Raw genomic sequence first — 24,900 nt, forward strand, 5'->3', positions numbered from 1 at the left:
AAGCCTGCAGTGTTTCATTAAAGCCTTTGCAATCTATATGACCGTTAGGCTAACTGAACGACAGTTTCATCCAAACAGGAGTGCAGTAAACAAAGAAGGGGTTTTAAGAACATTTTTTTGTGAAATAAGCATCCTTCTTTATAGTTCTATTGTTTAGGATTGCTGCATGTTCAGCAGTATTGTTATATATTGTACGGAATGGTCGATGCGCTTGATCACGTGAGGAAGGCTAGCAATTCGACGATACCGACTAAGTCACACTCCACAATGTTGGAAGCTTTGTTTGTATGCACGAAATAGTCGACCTTGATCTTGTGCAAAGTTATTATGTTTAACCAATTATCTTCAAGTTCTTGATATAAGAATATCATACTTATCGCACTTAGCTGGAAACTCTAAAAATATAGCTCGCTGATTCTATCAAACTAATCGACATTGAGCTGACATACGTCTGAGGCCAGCCAAAAATAAATACGGTGAAGCTTTGTTAAGTCATGAAGAGGCAATAAGTCTTTGATCATTTGATAGCCTGAAGGTGAATTCTCGCTTAAATGAACTGTATCTTAAACTTAGAAATTCTCGTATTTTCCTATCCGTCCTTTTGAATATACTCGGCTTAACTGCAGTACACTAACTATATTGATAGTGTGGTCAATGACCCGCATTATATGTAACCAGCCATACATAGATTTTTGTTTATTGTAGTCAGACTAAAAGATTGATCGCCACTGTCGTTAGATGGTATCCTGTTTGATAGTATAAATTTCCAGGTGTCTTGCGTCTTGCGCATTCAAGCGCGAGTATAAACCTAAAAAACAGGATACTGCTTGCAAAAAAAATTTATTATGTAGAATAGATATGACTAGATAACTAATTGACTAGCAGATAGACAGAAGGGCCACGAAACAGAGCTAGTAACACCCATAGCCCTTTGAGTTTACGTATTCATCAGTCTTAGAAAACCAAAGCTTCGACGACTTAGGTAGGTGCCTGTATGCTGGTCAACAGCTGACAGGACGTTAGGATGGACAGATCTACTATAGCTTACCATCAACGATATGATCCGTGTAGTTTGGCTGTCGGTGCTGCCAGTCATGAGCAGCCCCCTAATTCGCACGCTTCAACAGGGAAATGACTTGGTGCAGGATGCCGTTACAACAAAGTACATTCTACTCAGTGGATGGCTTTTAGACGAATTCAATAGCGAGCTCAAAATCCGAAGCCTTTGTTAGGGCTGCTACAGGCTGGCATTCAAGCCTGTGTAAGACCCATTGCGAGACCTATGTTTTGATGGCGGAGTTCAGACAAAGAGGGGATCCCATTGTTGCAGCGGTTCAGCAGTGCCTATGCGACTGAACAGCTGTTGAGGCGTTTCATATATTTTGCGGTCTCTCCCATTTGTCTCAATGCCCTTTCTTTAATGTTCGTCCCCTTTTTAAACTGGTTAAAGCTCACGAATCGAATGGATTCTGTTGATAGGAATGTCCACTGCCTATTTACGTTTACATGATGGTGGCGATACGAAACATAACATTCGTCCACATGGCCGACCTAGCCAACATTCGATTTCTTAGAACACAAGCCTGCATGAGTTTCAATGCAGACTTAGTCATCGCGTTTCGCCATTTCGCACCCAGTAGTGCTCACATATTGAATCTCGCTAACGAATATACCGCTTTTCAAAAGCCCGAACTGGTTCTGGCACCATGGCAGCAAGTGCTGCCCTAGGGGCCTACGCCTGCCCGCCTTCCATTGTCATGCAGCAAGCAAACGAGAGAATGAAGGAATTGATAACAATGTATGAATAATGATCGAAGAATATCGAAAGCATGATGCGGACAACGAGTCGGCGACTCGTAGAGTGTTTCATATCCGACGGTGCCGTAACACTAACGGTAGGGAAAGGATGGAACGAATGCAGGAAGTGGTGGGGAACACAACCCCTTTTCGATCGGTTTGGCTGCTATCTGTGATACTTTTAGCAGTAGCAAGATCGTAAAATATTGTTGACAAACGGGATTATTTGCAATCGCGATAAGTATCAATGATGCTGATATCAGCATAGGGCTGTTTTAACCGTTGAACGCTATTTATGCTTTGGACATAGAATGTCGGAGTTCGGCTGTAAGTTGCAATAGAAGTTATGGCTGCGATAAAGTTCTGTACACGTACGGTTGAAGCAAAGGAAACTAGTAGCGTAGCGTATAAGGTCGCCATTTTCACTGGATTGACGAAAGAGGTTTAGCACTGTGAAATCACAACAATGTCTTACTCTGACGAAAAGGGGTAATATAATGGGTTTATATACAACCTCACTTCAGGAGGAATCATAAACTATTATTGCCCATAGCATCGGATACGATAATAACCGTCAAAGGCCACTTTCTTAGCCGTTGACAGACACTCAGTTTTAGAAAATGTTTCTATCAATTTGAACTACGGGAGCGACATTTAAATCGAGTGAAACTTCCTACTGAGAGAACCTGTTCCAAAGGTAAGGCGGAACGTCGGGCCTACAGAACCTGCCGCATCTAAGTCTTTATATGGACAACACAACACAAAATATTGTCAAACAGATAAGCCGTTACCTACACTTAAAAATCTATTTGAAACACGGTCAAATATCGCCCAAAAAAACAGATATCTTTTTAAAACCGGTCCGGCACTTCTTCATTATAGCCTTTTAGTTATAACCAGTGTCCGCACAGGCCTGTTTCATTCATTGAATGCTTTGTTCTTTCGTATGTATTATAATTTATATATTCGTCGGTGGCCACGTAGCTAACAGCGATATCTCTGTGGAACACCTGTAAAATAAGGTGCTATAACCTGATCGATACAAATAGGTAGTGAACTTGGAATTGTGGTGTGATGAATCTCTAAGTTAGAAAAATCCGTAAGTGCAAAAAATGTTATAAAAATTAGAGTTATTTATGAGAACAAAGTTTTTGTTCTTATAAGAGAACTACGATCACGAGGTGAGGTGACCATGGTCGTATCTACATAGCGAATCACGAAAACCACCTGCATGTATCGAAAGCTCTAGTAAAATGTTATTGATAAATAGCCATTATTAACATACGTATAGGTTATTGACCAGTCAAACAATATAGATTCTATCCCAGAGATTTAAATATTTTGAGTTGTACGTCCGGTGCTGGCATTAGACATTCCGTCAAACGACTGGCTGTCGGCACGAACGAAACTCGAATTCAAACCCAGAGCACCATGCGTCCCTTAAGTTTAGCAAGTAAACAGGTTACCCACCTCGCCATTACCGAGACTATATTTGAGAACTAGAGATAAGCAAATGGTCATCTTAAATGACTTCGTTTATCTTTGCAACTACGTCCGGTTGATTCAAAGCCATCCATCTAGCAATGCTAGAATCCGTTCGCTACCATAACCCTGCTAATGGAATAGACCCTCCGACGAAATATTCCTACTTAATCAATACTGTTTGTATCCGATAATTTCGTTAGCTTTGTAGCATAAAGCGTTTCTAGCTTTCTTTCAACAGAGTGCTACCCTTCGCCAGATTTTCATTTGTAGTCGCGGGTGCAATGGTTGGCCTACAACGCTGTGGACGAAACCCAACGAAGAGTAAAGTTTAAACAAGATATGAAGCTGTTATGGCTACTAGTCTACGAGGAGTTTGCGTATTTATTCCAGCTAGTGGCCGGTATAATGAGACTTACATTCCTACTGAAACGAACCTACTACCTCTATAGATCATTAACGGCTATGAGAATCCTACCAGTCGACGCCTGCGACAAAGGTCAATAGAAGATATTGAACTTTCGTGTAACTCGACCCCGATCGCCCCGGGGGCGATCAGCTAGTCGCTGAGGGCAGCGACTGCAGCAATTGACCGCAACCACTCATTCGAATAAGACTTAAGAGAAAGCGGTACTCAAGAGTTCGACTCGGACGGTAGTTTCTAATGATGCTCACTGTAACGGTCGCTCGGTCCCTGTAGCAAAGCAGTGCGGACCATTTTTGGCCTTATTGGCCTTTTGCCAAAGCCAGAACTGGAAACCAACATACCTGAGCACAAAGGAAGCGCTTGTTATAGTTCAAAACAATTAACTAGGTAGGTTGTAAGGATTGATTGATTAGAAATCACTATTAGCATTATCAGACTTGATTACCCGCCGAGACCGTAATGGCCTAAAGCAGACCCGCTAAACATAAAATAATGTTAGGGTTTGTGGGAAAATCCTATTTGTCTCATTTTGTACTTTCAACAAAGCTTAGTAATCAATCTGTTGTCAATTCTAAGTGATTTAATGTTGATTAGTCACCTTTTACGTGCGATATTATAAGGAGTCGATTTGTCTTTGATGGCCGTTGAACTTAGCAATCTGATTTAATTCAAATGAGATAAAAAAAAAAGCAAGGTAAAAGGAGTCAAGTTGCTTACTTTATTATTCGGCGGTCCCCCATGTTTAGTACTGCACCCAAATCTTCAGGGCATCCGGACGTGTTACTGATGATTTAATATGTCTCAATAAATATGCCAATAATTTTCAGTATAGATTTTGCGTGCGTCGAATCTAAAACATGAGGATGTTTGGGTTTATTATCTAAAACATGAGGTTTATTTGGGTTTTAAAAATGTAAATAAATATTCACTTTTTGTAATTCTCTCCTCCTTTATTGATTTACAAAACTATTACGTTTTTAGATCTACAACAGTATTTTAAGCCCGATAGCAGCCGCACCAACATGATTCGTGTAATATTTGGTACCAAGTGCCCAGTGGAAGATACACCTTAGTTACTACCAACTAATTTAGCGCTTCCTATTAATACCGACTTGAATTCAGGCTCAGGAGTGGAAGATGCTTGAAAGTATGCACAAGTGCCCCTTCCGTAGTTGTGTTTCTATATTCCTTGTTTATAAATTATGATTAGTACATAATGAAACGTTGTAACTCTTAGGCGTAATGGTAGCCTTTTAACGCGTACACTTCATTGGCGCTGACCACTTCGGCTTTCACTGAAAATCGATGAACTTCCAGCCGTCTAATTGACCAGGCTACCAATTTTGCGATTTCGGTAACTACGCGATCTATAACATTCCTGTAGCACATGAACTGTAGCCTAAAATTAGAAAAAAAAATCCGGGTCTAAAATGGCAGTGATCTGCATTTTTTTTTCTAATATTTAGATGAAATTCGCGATCAAATCAAACTCGATTTCACAGGTATCAAAGCAAGCTCGAGCATCCTACTCCTCCTTAAGCAGATTCAAAGCTTTTTTAAAGAAGCTTAGATTAAAAAGACTGATCGGGTTTGCACATGCTTATAGAAAATAGGCCTTTATCAAGTTAAGATCTTGAGAAAAACTTTTACCACAATATTTTGTATAAGTTTTTTTCGATCAATCTAGGCGCAGTCAAACACATAATGTACGCATGTAATATTGGAGGCTGACTTTTCGAGAGTTGAATCTTTGTTAGTTTCTCTCAGAGTCTAATACTTCGCGATTCTAGCTGCCTATGCTATACTTCCTTCAATTTTGCCTACGGAACCTCTTGGTGGCCTCATCTTGTTGTCATGTTCTACGTACCTCGTAGACGACGTTAGCACCGGAAGGAGGCTGCATTACATACACCCCATGGAAGATACAGTACGATAAAATTCGATCAAGCCTATTCATCGCGTGTATCGTATAAATTTTTCTAGCTCGAATTTACCTAGTTAGATTAACGAACGTATATGTATACGTTCCTAAACTTCTTCGTGTCGAAAAAAAGTGCACAAATCTACCTAGGTCGCAACTCGACTTCGAAATTATCTCCTTGCTTTTATAATAATAATAATAATAATGTAATAAGGCTGTATATAATATATTTGATTGTGTTTTCGGAGTCTTCAGCATGTTTCCTGCAACCGACGGATTGGCTACAGCCAGCAACCTACTTTACGTGAGCACATGCTATGATTATGAATGCCCCTGAAAATAAGCCTCTTTCGAAAAATTTGTGTATTTAACATAATTCATTTTGTACTGTAAACAATGTTGAGAGAAACTCACTTGTCGATATATGTTGAATTTTCTTATCGGGGCGATACATTTTCTCTGAGACGTGCTTCTTGTTCGCTCACTTTACCCCAGCTAGGGTTTCGCTCAAACGCCCCCGATATATACAGCATTGACAGGAAAGAGTTATTTCCTGTTTTGTAGTGCGATGCCCATTTAGCGATGTGCCGCTCAATTTATCGAACGGAGGGTGCCTTATATAAGTCATGAACTGGCATTAATTTTGTAGACTGACCCCGTTTCACAGCTAGATGCCAATCAAGAACCCGGATGTATCTTATAGCGATACCGTTTCTAACGTCGAGAGACAGAGCGGTTCATATGATACGCACAGACGCAGCAGATGATATTGAGGTCCACAAGCTGTTGCATTAGTAAAGTGCTTACTCCATTTATGTCTGAGCACCAACACTTGTTTGAAGTTTGTCAACGGCAGCAAATCGTGAGTGTACGTCTGATCTTCGAAAATATCATTAAATTAGCGATACGCAGTTTAATGAGGTTGGTACCAACCAGTCCATATGATTTCCGAAAGCTGTTTCTAAGAATATGTTCTGCAACGGGAAAAGAAATAATTTGTTTTTTTTTTTGCGGTAAAAATGATTATACAAACAGTAGTAATTCGAAGAATTACTTAACTTAATCTAGCTGAATAATGCAGTAGCACGACGTTACGGCAGTAGCCGGGTAAAACCACGGTATCCAGAGTTAAAATAGCCCAAGCCGAGGGGGGTATGGGACAGTTAATTTATCTACATGACGTGTTATCTTAAACGGAAAGGGATAAGTAATCAGTTAGAAATCAGACGGAGATATCTGATAGCTGAAATTCGGAACATATGAAAAAAGTTTCAACTTAACTCGGTATACTATCGGTTTAATATATATACTCAGTATATATATTGTTTGTTAGTCGTCGTAAGGTTCGTGTTTCAGATCAGGCCAATCGTACCTAATTGCGAACGGCGTTTCGAGTACATCTCAACGGCAATTCCAATGAATGTCCTTGCCGAATTACGTCTTCTAGGGTTTACTGTGCGTCTATTGAGGCTACCCATCTGCGTAAGTCGTACACGGTCCAGGTCAGCTGAATAGTAATTTCATTCTATAGCTAACTTAAGATAAACTTGGTATTGATCTTCGAACCTTGAAACTAAACAGTATTACAATATTAACTTGCGTTACTCAACAATACAGCACCACCAAACGCAGATCGGTTACAGTCAGAATTCGATGAAATAACTGGTAGCGTCTGCCTTCGGGAATTTCGTTTGAGATGGGCAATTATATGTGTCACTGAGACAATATGACGAGCGTGAAAAATTATAACGTCGTGTGTATCTTTTCGAAAATCGAATAGAAATAAGTACCTTTTGTTAACAACAAAATGCATTACGTAGTAACGAAATTCATTGGAAATACGTCTTCCATATTACCTTATCCTGAAGGCCTACAATAGAGCTTATCATTCTACATCATCCGTTCGGGGCAGTGTTTGACGAGGCTTCCTGGTGCGTTTACTGCCGCCCTGGCCAACTATCCGCTACGCTTACTAAAAAGTATTGCGTTTACAGGACAGGTGCAGGAACTGTCGCAGTCCACCATACCTCTATACGGCTCATGCATTCTATATGAGCAATAAAATGAAGTTGTTGTTGTTGTTGTCATACAGTCGTACTAAAGGTCTAACGAAATATGGCAGCACGTTTACGATAGACCAAAGCGGTCACACAAACCAAGTCAGAACTATTCTTAAAGGCTGCCGGATAAAAAGGCAGTTCGGTAGCCTATGGCAGTGGTCGATAATTATAGATTGAGTCCGTGGAACTTGAACATACATCCATGAGAGACTTGTGCTTTCGAATGCTGACGTATACAGCAAAGGCTGGGCAATTACATTATATATAACCTTCAAGAGAGTCGAACTTGCGGTAGATACGTACGAGCAATTACGGTCAAGATATATTTGTGTGCACTGAGTAAGCTTTTGATTTAAGACCGCGATTGACGAAGGTACAGCAGGCGCATTATATGACCCATGGTCTCATTCGGAGCCTCTCGCAGTTCGTTCCAAAGAAGCCATGCGATTGTTCAATGAATCAGCTACGAACAGCTTCAATATATTTAAGTAAGTCTACTAGGTCGCTTAGATTCACGGCGGTGCTTTCACAAAGAAAAATGTTATCGATATCTCTATCACGCTTGTGAATTTATTTAGGCTAACTTTTTTTGGGTAACCTAGGAAGAAATCTTGCGTATCGTAGGTTCGCTTCTCAGATGTACGAAGCGATCCTGCTAGAAAAAGTACGATTCGTTTTTCTAGTAGGATCGCTTTGAAGGCTCCACGGCGCTGGTGTTGTTTAAAAGCTGGAATATGGCCTATGCTAGACTTGTTGGAGTACCGTTACTCAGACGTAAGCTAAAGCGCCTTGAAAATAAGTGATCTATAAAAATTTGTTTCCTCTCACAACAAAGAGAATTCTGCGGCTTCGGTTATGGAGATTTCTCGGCGGATAACGCTTTTCGTAGTAACTGATTAATTAGAGAAAAAAAAACTTGACCAAATATTGCGAAAGTGGAGCCGGGTCGACTTATGGATATGATTAACGGAAGTCCGAAGATTTTGTCACCATCTTCGTCCGAAAAAAAACGTCAGATGTCTAACTAGCAGCAGACGAATTGATACAGGATTACTTACCCAATCATATTTCCATCTTTAATGCAGCGTAGTGAAGTCACGCATTTCTGAAGGCTAATGACAGATTATGATAAATATTATTAAGTATTTCTTTGGTAAGGTTCAGACGGACGTCAAAAAAGGCAATAATGCTGTGTATGTGGGTTTGAAAGCGTATTATCAGTGGCTGCCGTCTGGCAAACCCATAGACTCAGACCTTTACCGTCGATAGGTAACAAGATCACAACAAACTATTGAAAATAATTCATGTGAATCAACGAATGAACAGTGCGTCACGTTTAACCACGACAATTCCAGACCCGATACATCTTTAGCCATTTTTTTAAACGCCAAAAATTAATAGGAATTCGATGGAAATTTTAAATGCGTCCAGCTAGCGTTATCAGACTATCACCTGTTTCGGTCCCTGCAGGGGTGCTCATCTGGTTTCAACGAAAGTAGGCAAAAATCGTTTATCACTGTTTTTTCGCCCAGAATTCACAGGGGTTCTACAAAGATATACAAAGATAGAGTGTTACCAGGAAAACGGCAGAAGGTCGTTGCTCAAATAATGCATATTTCGTTAAGCTATGTTATCTTAGAATGTAAAGAAGAAATTAAAACACTTTTGCCTTAAAAATGGCCAATATTTCTTCGACTGTTCAACGTTACGTCTTCCTAACGCTGTCGCTTAGTGCTTACTAATATCAGAATCCAGGAAATCAATTAGGACCCCCCCCCTCCCCCCACAAGGATAATGTATCCTTACACTATGATGCAATGGCTGCTGCATTTTTCCGTTTGCCGTATTCGACCCTCATACAGGTCCTCTAAATGAAATGAAAAAAGCAATTTAAGTGTTTCTATTCTTATCAAAATCCTTCTCTTGCTTCAGTTGCTCTCTGTACGTTATGTTGAGTTTTGTAAGTAAACTCGCGTTTCTGTAAAAACAGAATTTTTTTTATTTTCAGGACCGAAATAATCATAGACAAGGCCTCACTTTGTCATGTGTCAATCTATATCTTCTTATCTGTGTCTTTGTATAATAATATCGTTGAAAACATTTTTGTTTTTGTGACTACCTAATCAGTCAACATGAAGCTTGCCTGCCCTTCCAAGTCATGTTGGCACTCACTACTCGCACGCAAGTTTCGAGTCAAACGAACTTAGTGCTATGGCAAACGCCTGCAGAGCGCACAGTGGATAGCTGTAGTCCATTGAGAAGTGGTCTTCCGTCACCCGTCCGAACTGCATTATAATCGTTTCCACGTCCTTGTCGTGCACCAGCTGGAAATTCTTCACCGACGCTTGGGTGACCCGTCCATGAAAGTTGAGCACGTAACTTTGCGTATCCTCGTTCCATACCGGTTGCTTGTTGCTTAAACGGAGCACATTTTCTAGGCGTCCAGTCTTGAAGCGTTCAATCAGACTTTCACTGTCCGACGTCGGCCGAACGCTATTACGTTCCGTCGCTTCGTCGACGATCGGTATTAGCACGGTCATTTTCCGAGGTCCCTTAAAACCCAACACGTTCGTGTCGTAGACGACGGCTGCGATTTCACTTCGGGCGTGGTCCTTATGCGAGCTTCTTTTCGGATTATCTCCTCCGTCGAATACAGTGAAAGATGTGCCGAAAAGGTTTGAGCGGAGTTTGCCTATAAACGACTCGCCATTTCGCGATAGATCTGTCGGATCCACTGATATGAGATAATTTGATGTAGCACTTTTCTTTCGTTTGCGGCCAGCTAACAGGAAGAGCTTCTTGTCAGCTCGTTCCAGATGCAAATAGTAAGTAGGGTAAAGTCCTCGATCAACACCTTTTTTGTCACGAGTAATGCGACATTTCACAGTCACTCCCTTGGGGCAAGGGGCATGAACGAAGTCGAACGTGCTTTTAAGCAGTATTTCTTCAAGTGTACCAATATCTTCTCGTTCAAATGCCTGTGAGTCACCCGGCATCAGCATGTTTGTACCTGCCGCGTCGTGGACCTGCGCCATTCGACATTCCGAAGGTGTATCCAGAGATAGCACCGACGATGATCTCCTCCAGGGATTATGAGTTACTGGCCGGTTCTCGAGAACTTCTTCTTCTGGCGAATTCCTGTTTCGATCAAGTTCTAACTCTTTAGGTTTGCTCGCCAAAATTAGTGGCTGTTTTTGTTTTTTTGGTGTTTTGACATCTGTTTTACACTGACCGTCCGAATCGAGTTCGTCGACATCTTTACCAGAAGCTTCCCTGAGGGGTCCGTCGTATGCGTGCCGTTCCAGCATACTTGACATTGGTCGTCGCCTACCATCAGTGGCCTTGATGAGGGTCGCACTCTGCAAGCGTTTTTGCTTTTGTTTTTGTTCGAGCAGCTCACGTTGTCTCTGAAACTTATCCCCAGAGCCAGTTTTTGGTCGGCCTGGATCCTGTCCGACCTGACTAGCACCTTTATCCACATGCAAGCTCCATTCCGTTGTCGAGCTAAACGCTCGTGACCACATAGGAAGCTGTGGCTGTTCAGGCTTTTCAAGGTCCATTGCGGTGCTGACTCAGAAGAACCGACTCCGACAAGTGATCGAGGCAGTGATGATGTATCGGGTCACGACACTACCATTTATCAGTCACACCTATTTACTTGCTTACTTCATTAAGAAGAAGGGCTAATACGCCACGAGACAATGGAAACACCGGCAACAACGTATACGCGGTATCGAAACGAAGCGGAACACAAAAACAAGGAGAGCGATTGTTTTCTTTGCACAGCAGTTCTGCTACTTTGCAGAATTGCACCACTCATAAAACGCTAGGTTTTGTACTACTACTACTACTACTACTACAATTAACGCATGCACTCTCCAATTCCGGCAAAATCCAATGCATAAATGCTGCTACGGTCAGCCGATTTAGCAGATACAGTTAATGTCAAAAGCCAAATCACCGACTTTGAAGGAGCAGTTGCATCAGCATCGAATTGGTATCGAATTTTGTTGCAGCAGTCGAGTTGGCTCACTCCGTTTGTCGGCGTCGCTCCGTGTCGTTGATCAGCTGTCCAGTGAGCGTAGTTCAGTGGGTTTGTCTGCTCTGTGAGTGCTGTGTCCTCGCCGTAGACGAGAGCCCGCCGCGAGCACGGTTCGATGCGGCGGAGCGACGGTATGCCAGCTACGACAATCGCTTCCGATCACTCTGTCGAATTTTAGCCTAGTTGGCAGCGTCACCGCATAGGTTTTCCTGCAGGCACCGATGTAAGCTGTAGGTAGCTAGTTATTGCGATCCACTCCCTCTCTACAAGACTCGTGCTCCGTGAAGCGCGGCTGGTAAATGCACTGTTGGGATCGTCGTGTTATCCGCGTGGCGTTACCATGGCCACGATGTGCCTATGGTCGATGCTTATAGATCCACCGTGCCGCTGGTGGCCAGTAATCCGTCGACTGACAACTCGTGTTTTATACAACATCCACGTTAAGATATATACGGCTTAGGCTAGCTATTAGGCAAGGCAAGCGCGTCTATTGTGCGAGTGCCTGCATTGCATCAGCTATCGGCGAAATTGTACCATTATCACTACTGCATGCACTGAATGGTAATATTAGTTTCTCCAAAGCTGGCCGCGTGGAGTAGGTCACACGGTGCCTTCGTCGAACAGAGAACGGTAATAAGCATTGTTCTAGAATGGTCCTTCTCGAAAGGTTCGAGTCGGCCTTCAGTCGACGTTTCAGCGAAGTATGTGGATATAGCACGCCGAGCGCCACCGGCAGAAGCACATATTAGACTATTAGCAATAGTAGCTGAAGTCGGTATCCTTGGAGTCGCTTTAGATCTTCGCTCATGGACGGGGTTAGATGGATTGGATACGGACTAGAGAAAACAGTTCTGTTGTCTTTTCTCTGGACACTTAAAGCGTGTAGTCTATAGTAGACAGACTACAGGTGTACATTTCGTAACGGCCGTAGGAAAGCCAGCACGAGAACAACGGCAGTGGAAAGAAGTATTTCGGACGCAGTTGATTGCTGCAAGATTCTCAATATCGTACAATCGGATCTGTAACAAGGCGCGCTTTTAGCTGCTAATGCAGTTTATACACCGAAAGCCGATTTCGACCCAATGGAGTTGGATCAGATACTTCACATGTCCTGTCGAGGCAGTACAGTGGCAGTGCTGGCGGTGATGGTCCGATGCTCTTTAGGCCCATACTATCAGCTTGCGGATATGGTTTGAATTCTCACAAGCTGCTGCTACTGGGTCGGGTGGCCTGCGACCAACAGGACAACTGAACTAAGCAAATACGATATGCATTTTAATTCAACCTGTGCTAGCTATCTGCTTGCTTGAAATGTCTACGGTTATCATTTTCACGTCTGCTAAACTATAGTATGGGAAGCGCCGGCAATCCCGCCGACAGGTTGGTCAAGGATGCGCGATGTAGAAGTTTAACACTCGCTCTTTATACCTTATACTTATATATATATATATATATATATTTGTTGTCTTTTCTCTGGACACTTAAAGCGTGTAGTCTATAGTAGACATATATATATATACGTTTGTTGCATCTAGTTACGAACCTGCTATATAACGGCGACCAAGTGTCTAGATGGGCCGTCTGGCAGGTCACATCGGGTGACGACATACATCATGCGGATTTGTCAACATCTCAGTATCAAACTACGATAACGATATTATGTTTATCAACCTGAGCAAACTATATAGAGAAAATATGATCGATGGGCATTTTTGAAACAATTCCGGGCTGCGACATAATTCAGGAATTGTTGCAGGCAATACATTTGCGATTACTGGATCAACCAAACAGATTTGTATGAGTCGATGCTGCGTGCATACATAATAAAATGCCCCCTTCCCGTCGTTCCCTCGGCGACAGATGAAAGGCAGAGATAATAATAGATCAATACGGCTTTTTGTACCCGGTTTGAGAGCTCCGCGAGACAGTGCTCAACCGTAAAAGGGGAAGCGTTAGATATACTAAATATCGATAATAACGAACGTGCGCCGGACGATATGACAGTCTACCCAAAGTCTTTAGACGCGTTAAACTTTTGTCCGGCATTTGAGACGAATTGTTCAGGTTTCCGCCCAGTCGCTTCTAAACAGCTGGCGTTCTTTGTTCAAATGCAAGTATTTTATTTCTACTTTAATTAGCATTCATCATCACAATATGCTGGAAACGTTAATGAATAAAACTACACTTCAGTCACGTATATTTTCATGTAAGCGAACGTAAACCTTTCCGTCTGATTTGTGTAGCAGGTAAAAACCATGGTTCATTTGTTTATATCGGCGATATCATTTCTGCTATTTCAATTTACAATATGGGCCACTGCGGCTAACAAGCAACATAAGTGAGCCGAACACAGCGGCGATCGGCAAATCTTTGGTGGACCAATGGCTTCGAACGTGCACAACGTGTCTAATTTGCTTGCGCGACAGGGTTCGTGTGCTGGAAAGCGATATTGATAGGTTCGGATCTATCGAATAGTTCCTTTATCCTCGGAATATACGTTAGCTCCTCCGGGGTGAAGTCATTTAGCGGGGTGGCAAAACTGCCAGAGGGTAGGCGGCATCGGTTCGTGCGGATCTGAAATTATACCATTTGTTACTTAACTTATATAACATATTGATGAAGTTATTATTAAGTGACAGGACAAACACGGTCCCTGCAGGTGACTTGATAGACACTAACGCAACATAGCAATAACCAACGATTCCTATACGTGGAAATACCCCGTACAAGATAAAGACTGCCAACCTCATTGAAAAAGCTGTAGGACAGAGCTTCCCAAGCATCGAGCCTTTCTGTTGGATTGTATCGGACCATCTGAAAAAGAACAAGCAACGCAGGTGACATGGGAATCATAGTAAGTAAGTAGTCCAACCGTACTAAAATGGCAAGACAAATTACAGGATATGTTAATCTCACAGTGGCATCTGGCTAGTACTCAATCAAAAACCAGAGCAGAAGACTGAAAGATCAGGAACTGCAAAATGGGTATCATAAGAATTAGTTTGAAATCTTCTTCGTTTCTTTCGTTTAACACACAGATAAGAAGCACGCATTATATCGATGTTCGGCCATTCAACCTCTTCTATAGTCTATAGTGAACAGTCAAATCAAAGTTCGACAGTGCATACGGACATAATCAAAAATTAAGTTACAAGCTATAAAAGGATGCACCGGGCAGTGCTAAGAAGTTTCACCTCTAGTAACTTCAATATAAGAATGTAACACAGGCCGGCCTAAAATTAAAGATGGTTTGTAATGTACCATTGAAATCAAGATGAGCGCTTGCGGCTCGACTTTGTGCTCGAGAATCTCTGTCCAGCTGAGCGGCTCCTTCTTCGGCAGCCCAGAAGGAAAGGCCGGATGAAGAGCCCTGAAATGGCACAATCAGCCCGCTATGACCACTGATCAGATTAGATTATAAAACCGATATGGTTTTTAAGCTTCTGAAAATCGACAGACCTAATCTCTTTCCTGGTTGGCGTGCCGAGCATTCGGATCATTTCAGTAAGTTGATCAAGGTTCGACTCTCCACAGAATACCGGATGTAACAAAAACATCTCTGCGACAATGAGCCCCGCTGACCAAATGTCCACCTTTCGTTGTGTATGACGTGCAGCCCATGACTAGCTCGGGCGCTCTAGAATATATCGAAAACCATTTGTTTAGCATAGAACCTCAGCTATGTACAGTAAATGCAACGTTTCTAGTCAAGTGGAACGACTAACATTGCTTTTGCCACCAGATGTCATGTAAGGCAAAAGCAATAACTTGATATTTGCATCGCTGAACTTGTGGATACGAATGAGTTACCAGGACTAGATATGTTGTTAACTGAAAAAAAAGTCTGCTATCGGTATCATTAATAGAAGTCTGTCGTCAAAAAGCGTTGGTTATACTCCTTCTTCCTCGATACCTATAGTGCCTCGTACATATGTAGGCGATATGCGTCTCGTTGGAGTTGAGCTTTTTGGCAGAACCGAAATCGCACAATTTTACTCGGCCCGTTTCAACATTGACGAGCACGTTCGACGGCTTCAGATCCCGATGAGCAATGTTTCGGACGTGCAGATATTTAATGGCTCGAAGAAACTGGTGCATGATGACCTGCAGCCGCCTCAAAACAACAGCAATTGCATGTAATAAGTGAATGGTAAACGAGGAAAGGGTCGAATTGAAATCAGCTCAGAAGCACGCTAGAAATACGTGCACGCACGATGTGCTGATTTTCGCCAATTGAACAGAATAATACTGGAGGCGGTGTATAGGGTCGATACGACGTACCTTGATAAAAACCGGCGGGATCAGTTTGGCACGTTTTCGAAATTGCACGAGAATGCGATGCAATGTTTCTTGGATGTAGTTCATTATGAGGTGCAACTTTAAAACGTCGTCACCAGTTTCAAGATAGTAGTATTTGAGGTGCACGATATTCGGATGGTCCATCATCTGTCAAGGAATAATCATATAACTACTCTACATCATTTAAAAATGTCTACTGAGCGATATGTGAAGTGGGCCAATGTGAGTTTCGTTCGCCTGTCAATGGGGACCGCTGAACGACGCTGGTCGAATTAACTTTCAGAAAAACAACTGTTAATATGTTTGCCGTAAAATGCATTTTATTAAAAGAAAATTTAATATGTTCAGTTAATATTAATAGTTGCTCGCGCAACAGATCTGCTAATAAAACATACCTTTAAAACTTCGAGTTCTCGCGAAATGAAATTTTGGTCGATATCCTGTGACTTCAAGGCTAAAATTTCCCCGTCTGATGTCTGTATACGACTTACGGAACCAAACGTCCCACGTCCTAAAATCTGGCAGAGAACGTTAGCGGAGAATCGAAATTATTTTATAACTTTAGTAGCATAATATATTGCCACAGAACAATGTACCACCCGTTTAGATTAGTACACGAGTCGTAAACATAGCATTGGGGTATGACTATCTTAAGTTAAGCCTACCTGGTTCAACGTATCACCAAACCAAACAACCACCCCCACCGCTCCGAATATGCTCTTTTAGATTGGATTATGTAGGTTGGAGCAAAACGTTGAGCTCGGAGAAATCTATTGTGATTAATAGGAAAACTGTTAATAGGAAAGGCTATCTGCTGGTTATGCGCCAAAATGAGCACAAATCCTTATTGAAATAACTGATATAGAAAAAAAAAAAGCTTTAGACAAAGGGAAGATGTGACTTTAGCGACAGTTGGTAGCAACAGACATTGTAATAGCTTATCAACTTTGAGATATGCAAACAGTTAACCAGTGATCACTTTTTAACTATCGCTTTGTCTTTTTCTGCCCCAACAAAATATTTTACAATAAAAAGAAAAAATAATACCAAGGATAGTTCTAATCTTCAACTAGTTTTTCTTAGTGAAACCTATACGACTTGGCTCCAGTGAATAGCCGCCCCAAGGATCCCGGACGTCTAAGAAAACTTGATTTTAATAAAGTTCGAAGAATGTGTTCGAAACTTCGCCTTTGCATAACTGATCCCGTCTTTATGCTAGTAGGTACATCAGCAATTTCTGAAGGTAGTCAACTGAGCCGGTGATCAGATTTGTGGGTTCGGCAATAGCATCGTTAAAAACAACGGCGTTTCTCTAGTAAACTGCTCAAAAAAAATCCCTCAATGATATTTTCCGTCTACGCTACGCAGGTGGATATCAAACCTTGAGAACAGCGCTTCTCTCCTAGCAGTTTTTAACACTACACGCAGCACAAACATCCATAGATCGTTGGCCTACTTTTAATCTGTCCCAATAACGCCTTATATTTATAGGCACCGGTTAGCATAAGAACGAACATCCGCCTGGTAACTTAAGCGAATATTATTGCTACTTACCTTCTGAAAACAAAACTTCAACCTTACTTGTTCACCTCCGGGATTTTTTTTAACTACGACCTCTTTCCATCCGCTTTCCTCCATGTTAACAACGTCTGCATTTTCTAGAAGCAATTCATCCATACACTTAAAATGTGTTTAATTTCATGTTTTTCTCGTATACGTACTTGAGATTCTAAGAGATTAAGTTAAAATTGGATGGCATTAATCCGTAAATCAATAACTCAAAACATAGCTATCGTTTACACTTCAAGTCCGCTTAGTTGGATGTATTTCCTAAGTTGAATAAAGATGTTCACACGATTAGGGCACACCGTGCGATTGTCAGTAATAAGGTAAAACTAGTCAACATTATTGCAATTCGTTACGTCACTTGACCAGCTTTTTCAATGAAATGCCGAATTTCAAAAATTTCTAAATAAAAATTAAGACTAAACGATCAGTGGAAGCGGTATGATGTTTTTATTTGTTGTCTATGTACCGGCGTTCGCTTCAAAATGGCCAAGTATATAACAAATTAGCGCAGCTGACCTATTTCGATACTGTGTAGTGTCTAAGCGTATTGCCATAGGCGTGCGTATCTTCGTACGTTGCACTCCTTATTCCTCTGTTGGAAATGCACCTGTGAGACCAAAAAGTGCTTTTATATAGCCTGACAGGGGAAACAATGGTTCAATCAAGACCGAAAAGCGATGACTAACGGCCCGGCTGTTCAGGTAGTTTAGGCTAAATCAGAGGCCAGATCGACAAACGTTGCTTTCTAAAGCGGTTCTCTCCTACAAGAAAGGTCTGGGGTGTCCTTAAGTGCCCCACTCTGCACATAAACGGATATCAGCAATACAGGTCAAACCTGCCGCAAACAATCTGCATTTAGAGGCGTTGGTACATACCAGTCATGATTTCGTTTTTGTCCACGCTTGGAGATATCCGCGTCGAGTTTAACTACGAGATTATCCCCAAAGCTACCATAATTAGCTTACTTCAAACTTCTATGTTAGGTCTACTGTCACAGCACCATATTAAAGTAACGGAGAAACTAATGTTATCATACTTGTATTGTTCGTGACCTATGGTTTTTTAATAGTTTATGACAGCGGTTGCTCTGATTCGGCCAGAGTGGATCAGCTCGTCAGAATTAAGCATGGAGCATTTGACAGATCTGCTACTATTTATCGTTCAATACCGTCTAAGCAAATTATATAGTGATCTTTAAAAACGATATGAATAAAAGATACAAAAAAATCGAGTGAGTTAGAAAATGTTAATTCCGCTTAAGTGTGGGCTTTTATTTTTTTACGTTCTGAAACTATAGTTGCCTGGCAAGCGAGACGGTAAAGGGCTCACGAAAATCGATAACAAACCCAAGCATCAATAAAGATTACTGGAAATTACCCAGCAATCCTGCAACGTCAAGGGCAGTTGTAAAGAAGTGAAACCAAATCATACACGGAAGACCAACGGAAGGTCAGACTAATACAATAAAGATATGGCTTTTTTTAATGTCATCATAATGTTTTTAGAGCGGGTTAATTTCACATAATCATAAACGCTACCGACAATATTATTGTATATGTCCTAAAAAGTTAAGCGAACTTTTGAAACCGAGGGTAGGTCGCAGTGTGCAAGACTCCGGTATTCAGTAGAATTATCACAGCAGGACGCACAATTACAGACGTACTGACAATGTGTGTTACAAGTGTTTGGGTAATCTTTCGAGCTAGCGTTAACGTCGGTTACATCTTTTGAATTCTTAATGCATATCTACCGCCAGTTAACCGATCGGAAATGGTGGTAATATAGAATTGAACCTAAAGGATCTGTAGACGTGATGACAGTCGCACTCTATTCATTTAGGGAAACAACGTCCGTCTCGTAAACACAAAGAGGTCTCTCTCCATAGCTGACGACTCTCAGCTGTTCTTGTTATGGAAGTCCTTGGTGCAGCCTCTTTAGGATTGCCTTAAGGTCGTACCACGATTGGGAGCCCTATATAAGCAATCAGGAAGGACCGAGGAGAAAAAGAAGCCGTATCCAAAAACCAAATGGACCAATGCGATCACCTTACACGATAATCTGCCCAATTTTAGGATTCAATCTCGTACTTGCCTAGTTCGTGCGAATTGATCATTCGTCATTATTCAGGTACTATCTCTATAAGATAAACTTGATTTGGCGTCATGTTAAATTGATCGACGCTATATAGCCAACGTTTAAATTAATGTATGAGAAGAATCAGTGCAAGCTCGCATAGACCCGTACGTTTTGTATCTTTTCACTTAATTGTGCATCTGTATTCATGGGCAAACGATAATCTTAAAAGCGCACAGAATAGATACTTGAATCCAGACCCTTAGATATATATGTGTATACTAGTGATAGCAAAACAGTTTACTGTCGTAGTCCGACATTTAGTCTATCGCACACAAAACGTATTGCACTTTGTTCCAGCCTAGATCACGACCTACACCTAGAAAGGTCGATAGATCCAGAGCAAACTGTGAACCTCCTACCGGTTTCTTGCGACGTATCAGTTTGGCTGCGACGCCTAAAGTGTCACTGCCATCGGGATGTCGCATGACACGCGCCAAAAACAATTGCCGCCAATAACCCGAAAATAGAGAGAGGGGCTAGTCAGCAGCTTCAAAAATTAGAAACATCCTTGTTCTTCCGTCATTGTCCTGGATAAGACTTTCCCGAAATGGTAAGATTTTCAAAAAAAAACGGTCCGAGTGGTTCTTGTGTTAAAGATCAATTAACTGGTAACTTAAGGTTTCAATTCTGCTAAAATATGTTTTCGAAACGATAAGAACTGTACTTTCGCATTAAATCGAACTCAAGCAACTGACCAGTATGTAACACGACTTAGTCCGTATCGTCGTGTTTCCTGAATTTGTACATAAAAACTATTCCTATTATTATCACACATATTTAGAACAGCCTAAAATATCACTGAGAGATATGAAACGAGAGAAGGCTATTAGTAAGGCAATGAGTAAAAGCAGCCGCATGTATGTACTTCAGTTTTCCCCTGGCCGTCCTTTGCTTGGGCCTAGTGGAGGCCGGTGTCCTTGCTTATTAGCAACCCTTCGAAACTCTAGAGAGCTGGTCACGGCCATTAGTTACGGCGCGGTACCGCTATATAGCTTGTAACCCAACAACACGCTTGGAGTAGACGGAACAATAAAGTACTAGCAATCGTAGTATAGAGAACAGCATGCGACCGAAGTAAGCCATTACTTGCTTTTACTAGCATATAACGTTACTTCAAGAAGTGGTAGTTATTCGGTGGGGTGTTGTGGAGGTTGGCTTTAATCGATCATCACATTGGTTGGAAGGTATACAAAACGTATTCTGCACGATATACATCAAAACTAGTTCGCAACGTAATCGATCGGACAGACCTGCTCTCGTGAGCAGGCCAAGTACGTGCATCGACTAACACATAAAGAAAATCATTAGGAGACAAGTTGTTTTATTCTAGGACAACCAAAGAGGCATCGTCGGATATGGCGTGGTGCCAACGTTACCACTCCTTAGTACGGTAAACCATCATTAAAGTCATAGAGCATAGAACTCTGAACTTAAAAAATAGGTTAGTAACAAAGATAGGAAAATGAAAAACACATAAATATATGAAATAAGTTGCTTATTTCAGTTAATAAATAAATTGCCGAAACTGAGCCCGAGGCCGAACTTTTCATGTTCTGGAATTTTCTTCTACAGGTTAGAAGTTAGAGGTTTTTATCTATTTTTAATCACATATACTTCGCACGAACGCAGAGGGCTAAAAGCAAGTTATATTTAAAGGAACATACTCAATTAAATTCAAATAATATTGAGTATATATCTTTTCATTACTTAACAAGTGAATCTTTTAATAGAAATTCTACTTAATTTTGGTTTTTCATTTTTAGAAACACGTATATTTCAATTCATATTATACATACTGCTATATAAAGATTAATGTTTGGACAAATAGGCCATACATAATCTCTCTTATCACGATAAGAAATACAACATATTCAACTGATGACGCGAAAACTAACGAGGTACTCATAAATTAAACGAACTTAATTTGTTTCTGGTAGAATAGAACGAATATTGATTGCTACATTGTGGAAATATAGACGCTAATCAATGCGGTAAGTCAATCGGACGCTTCGCGATTAGACACATGTAGATGATAGGTCTTCCGTGCGGTGCTGCTTGATCTGTTTCTTCTTTGCAGGACCTGAACTATTTCAGAGCCTATTTGTGGTTCTACATAAACACTTCCTTTCAGATTATTGGACAACAGTAAATGAATCCATCAACTTGGTTGTGTAAAGCCAGTCGTCTCTCTTTAGCTTCAGATGACTGTTATTATTGACTATATGTTACCTTCGTAAATACTGTACAGATATTTAATTTTCTTTTAGATGTAGTGCTAGCGAGGGTCTTTTACTTGAAAAAAGATAATTGTTTTTAGCCTTAAATCAAATATCGGCCAAAACCCAGATGCATGTCCTGATATATCTTGTTTTTGAACAACGTAATGGCCTTCTTTTAAGAAAAGATCTAACTGCAACGTTATCCAAATAAAAATACTGCCACTTTTTTCTTAGTATGTGTCTACATACAAGTCCGAAGCCATTGTTTACTTCACTCGTGTCTCGTCAGAAGGACTGTTCGTTCCTTTTAGAATCATTTGTTCTAAAGCTTAGCTAAAATACACACTTCCGTATTTAGTTGATATTCATACACATGATGCGCCTAGAGAGTGCTTTATGCCTTTATGTCTAAATACACAGTGACGGCTTCATTTAGTTGACGATTGAGATCGTTCGCTTCCTTTATAAACAAAAACTTTCTTACTTTATACATGAAATGAAGCATATAGACCACGCCAAAGAAGTTTACAATGCTGACAACATAATCCACGCACCTACGCTGTGTCGGCACCCCAGTTACGCCTTTATGACTGCATCGAAGTAAATGTCATATGTATTCTTTCCTACGTCTGTCTCCTTTTCTGCCGCGCCTTGTTCATTCCTGTAGTAATAACAATAACATCGTTTGTAGCTAGAATGACCTTCGAAGAGTGTCAACCTTTTTTTAGCCATGAGGTGGTTTATCTCTCTTCTTCCATAACAACCACAATAGACGATCACTTCGAACTGATAAACTGATAATCTTGGATCTGTGTGTGGCAGAATCCTCTAACGCTTAGCGAACGCGCTAGACAGATAACTTATTCGTGCATGTCGACGTTCTGGCTTGTCCATCCACGGCACTGCCATCGTAACTGCAGTCGTCGCCGAAGCCCCGTCTTGTTCTATGGCAATGAGTCAAATGATGAGGACGAGAAACAGCTGTTTACAAACAAAGTACAGCGTCCCCGTCGGTTCACGACGCTATGACGCATCGTTCCATAAATGGATAAATAACGTACAGAGCAAGGCGGACCAGTACGCGCAGTATTGAAAGTGTGCTACTAAGGCAGCACCAACACCGACGCTGCCAGAGGCAGACGACTCCGGATGCTTAGAAAGCACTTATTATGAGGCTTATTTTCACTGAGGGAAATTTCGATAGCAAATAGGGACAATCGATGAATTTATATGTTCCGAGCTCCAGGTCTGCTGCTATCGTTATAATTAGGCATTGCTTCGGACGACGATCCCAACACGAAGTAACGTGTGTCGACGCGCAGACGATCTCGTCTCAGGTTGATGAGTTTAGTTTTAATTAAACGGTTAATGCTGTTCCATACTGATAGGGATGGGACAATTTGATAGGGTTGAGGTAGTGACCTACTAATTTAAGGTAGCGATAAACTCCTCTTTATGGCCATTCAGTTTGTGAAATAGATCTATTAATGAAGGTTACTAGGCGAAGAAATGTAAAAATGCTCAAGAATACAAGGGCACGTAATAGCAAGATAAATTAAACTTCTACGTTACTTTGAATAGGCTCTTTAACATGGAAAGGAAGTTCTTAATATTCTAACCGCAAACTGAGATTAGGGTACCGTGTTATTTTTAGGGACAAAATTGAATCGTAAGCTTTCAGTTGAAGTTTTCCTTCAATACTACTATTGTATACTAAAGTTGACAAAAAAAAGCCCACATAAACACTTTTGATTTACCTAGTAATCATAGGAACTTCGTTCTAAGAAAACGAGTGTAATGTAGAGAGATTTATAGAACTTAGTAGCAGCAGCTAGCAATGTTTTGTCACATCCTGCCTTGTATCACCGTAGCCACATAAGACAACTTTGATTTCAGTGAATACGCAACGAACATAAACTCACCCAATTGCATTTTATTATTATTTAAGACATATTATATAATGTCATCACAATTGAAATATGAAGTAAATTTTGCCAATGTCGTACAGTGAAGTGTAGAGGTTTGAGGCGTCCTATGTAACATCCAAAAATGAGGGTATTGTAATACCATGGCTAGTGAGTCCTATTCTCCTAATAGTGCTAGTGTCACCGATATCTTTATAGGAAAAATGATCTATTTTTAGGTAGAGTTGACTGGTACTGCTCCGTGAAAATGATGTCCAACTCGGCCACTTCAATGGAACTCCTAGTAGGTTACCTTTATCGTCTGGAAATATAGGCTTCTCAGCAGAGAGGGCCTAATTGTGAAGAAAACAACACAGCTTATTATTATAGCATACGCATTTCTCGATGAGAGGCCCAAATTACAACAACTAAATACTGCGATAGACAAAGTTTTGAACGATATCAATTCGAATAAAGGTTTTGATGGCAATAAAAGGAATATGCTTCCATCCAAAACGTTACTCCATACCTGAGTCTGAGAATAATGATAATCGGCAAATTCTGTTAGACGCGATGCCCCGTTGATTGTTGGGTACTTCTTTTAGTATAAATCTTGAAAAAAATCATTCAGATAAAAAATACATTCGAAATTAACCTAAAAATGTTCCTTTTCCTTTTTGGTACCTTTTCGCCTTAATCGTATCAGTCTAAAATACGAAAACAAGCAACTGCAGTGTATGTATAAAGTGGTAACTATTCTTTCATCTCATCTGTTCTCCAAGCGAGGCCCCTCATAGAACCTACAGCAGCAAATACATCGAAACCGTACGCAACTGACGACATTCCGCCGCTTAACCATTGATATTTGCTTCGTACTCCTAGATGCGCCCCACCTAAGTCCCTTTGCTTTTGTAGCAGCTTAGGCAACAGAGCAGAGATCTGCGGGTCTGCATCATCAGCCCAGTCACTGTGACAGTTTGTGCCCACATTTACGGTGCAAGCTATCATGTTTGACAGTTCTCCCCCAATTCTACCGTAATGTAA

General features: G+C 41.1%; 2 protein-coding genes and 1 long non-coding RNA gene across 10 annotated transcripts; 1 reads left to right on the plus strand and 2 right to left on the minus strand.

Moving 5' to 3' along the window:
* Positions 1-9,761: 9,761 nt before the first annotated feature.
* ktub (Tub domain-containing protein ktub) lies at positions 9,762-12,066 on the minus strand. Its single transcript, XM_022851472.2, has one exon. It carries the CDS (start codon positions 11,245-11,247, stop codon positions 9,859-9,861), a length of 1,389 nt encoding a protein of 462 aa, XP_022707207.1. The 5' UTR covers positions 11,248-12,066; the 3' UTR covers positions 9,762-9,858.
* A 2,165-nt stretch (positions 12,067-14,231) lies between these two features.
* On the minus strand, positions 14,232-23,156 carry LOC111270976 (glycogen synthase kinase-3-like). 8 transcript variants are annotated; one of them, XM_086972727.1, is made up of 8 exons: positions 18,473-19,309; positions 17,583-17,686; positions 16,424-16,546; positions 16,011-16,175; positions 15,659-15,833; positions 14,991-15,099; positions 14,475-14,543; positions 14,232-14,303 (listed from the first exon to the last, which is right to left on the minus strand). In XM_086972727.1, exons 1-6 carry the CDS (start codon positions 18,477-18,479, stop codon positions 14,999-15,001), a joined length of 675 nt encoding a protein of 224 aa, XP_086828853.1. In that variant the 5' UTR covers positions 18,480-19,309; the 3' UTR covers positions 14,232-14,303; positions 14,475-14,543; positions 14,991-14,998. The 8 variants fall into 8 exon arrangements, with proteins under 8 accessions (XP_086828853.1, XP_086828852.1, XP_086828849.1 ...); XM_086972726.1 differs by lacking the exons at positions 14,232-14,303; positions 14,475-14,543; positions 18,473-19,309 and adding exons at positions 15,189-15,366; positions 18,172-18,204; positions 22,507-23,156 and having other exon boundaries at positions 15,643-15,833; XM_086972723.1 differs by lacking the exons at positions 14,232-14,303; positions 14,475-14,543; positions 18,473-19,309 and adding exons at positions 15,189-15,366; positions 18,114-18,204; positions 22,507-23,156 and having other exon boundaries at positions 15,643-15,833.
* LOC111270977 (uncharacterized) lies at positions 19,470-21,280 on the plus strand. The gene is made up of 2 exons (XR_002686575.2): positions 19,470-19,724; positions 20,031-21,280. It is a non-coding gene; the product is annotated as an uncharacterized LOC111270977 (long non-coding RNA).
* Positions 23,157-24,900: the final 1,744 nt, after the last annotated feature.

This window comes from Varroa jacobsoni, unplaced genomic scaffold, assembly GCF_002532875.2.
Source record: "Varroa jacobsoni isolate VJ856 unplaced genomic scaffold, vjacob_1.0 contig00228, whole genome shotgun sequence".
NCBI classification, from domain to species: domain Eukaryota; kingdom Metazoa; phylum Arthropoda; class Arachnida; order Mesostigmata; family Varroidae; genus Varroa; species Varroa jacobsoni.

Excerpts from the sequence above, each read along its gene's own strand:
- ktub (XM_022851472.2), bottom strand. The coding sequence starts at position 11,247 with ATGGACCTTGAAAAGCCTGAACAGCCACAGCTTCCTATGTGGTCACGA.
- LOC111270976 (XM_022851474.2), bottom strand. Across the intron at positions 16,176-16,423 it reads GAGAACTCGAAGTTTTAAAG|ATGATGGACCATCCGAATAT; the intron begins GTATGTTTTATT and ends ATTCCTTGACAG. Across the intron at positions 15,834-16,010 it reads TCCCGCCGGTTTTTATCAAG|GTCATCATGCACCAGTTTCT; the intron begins GTACGTCGTATC and ends AGGCGGCTGCAG.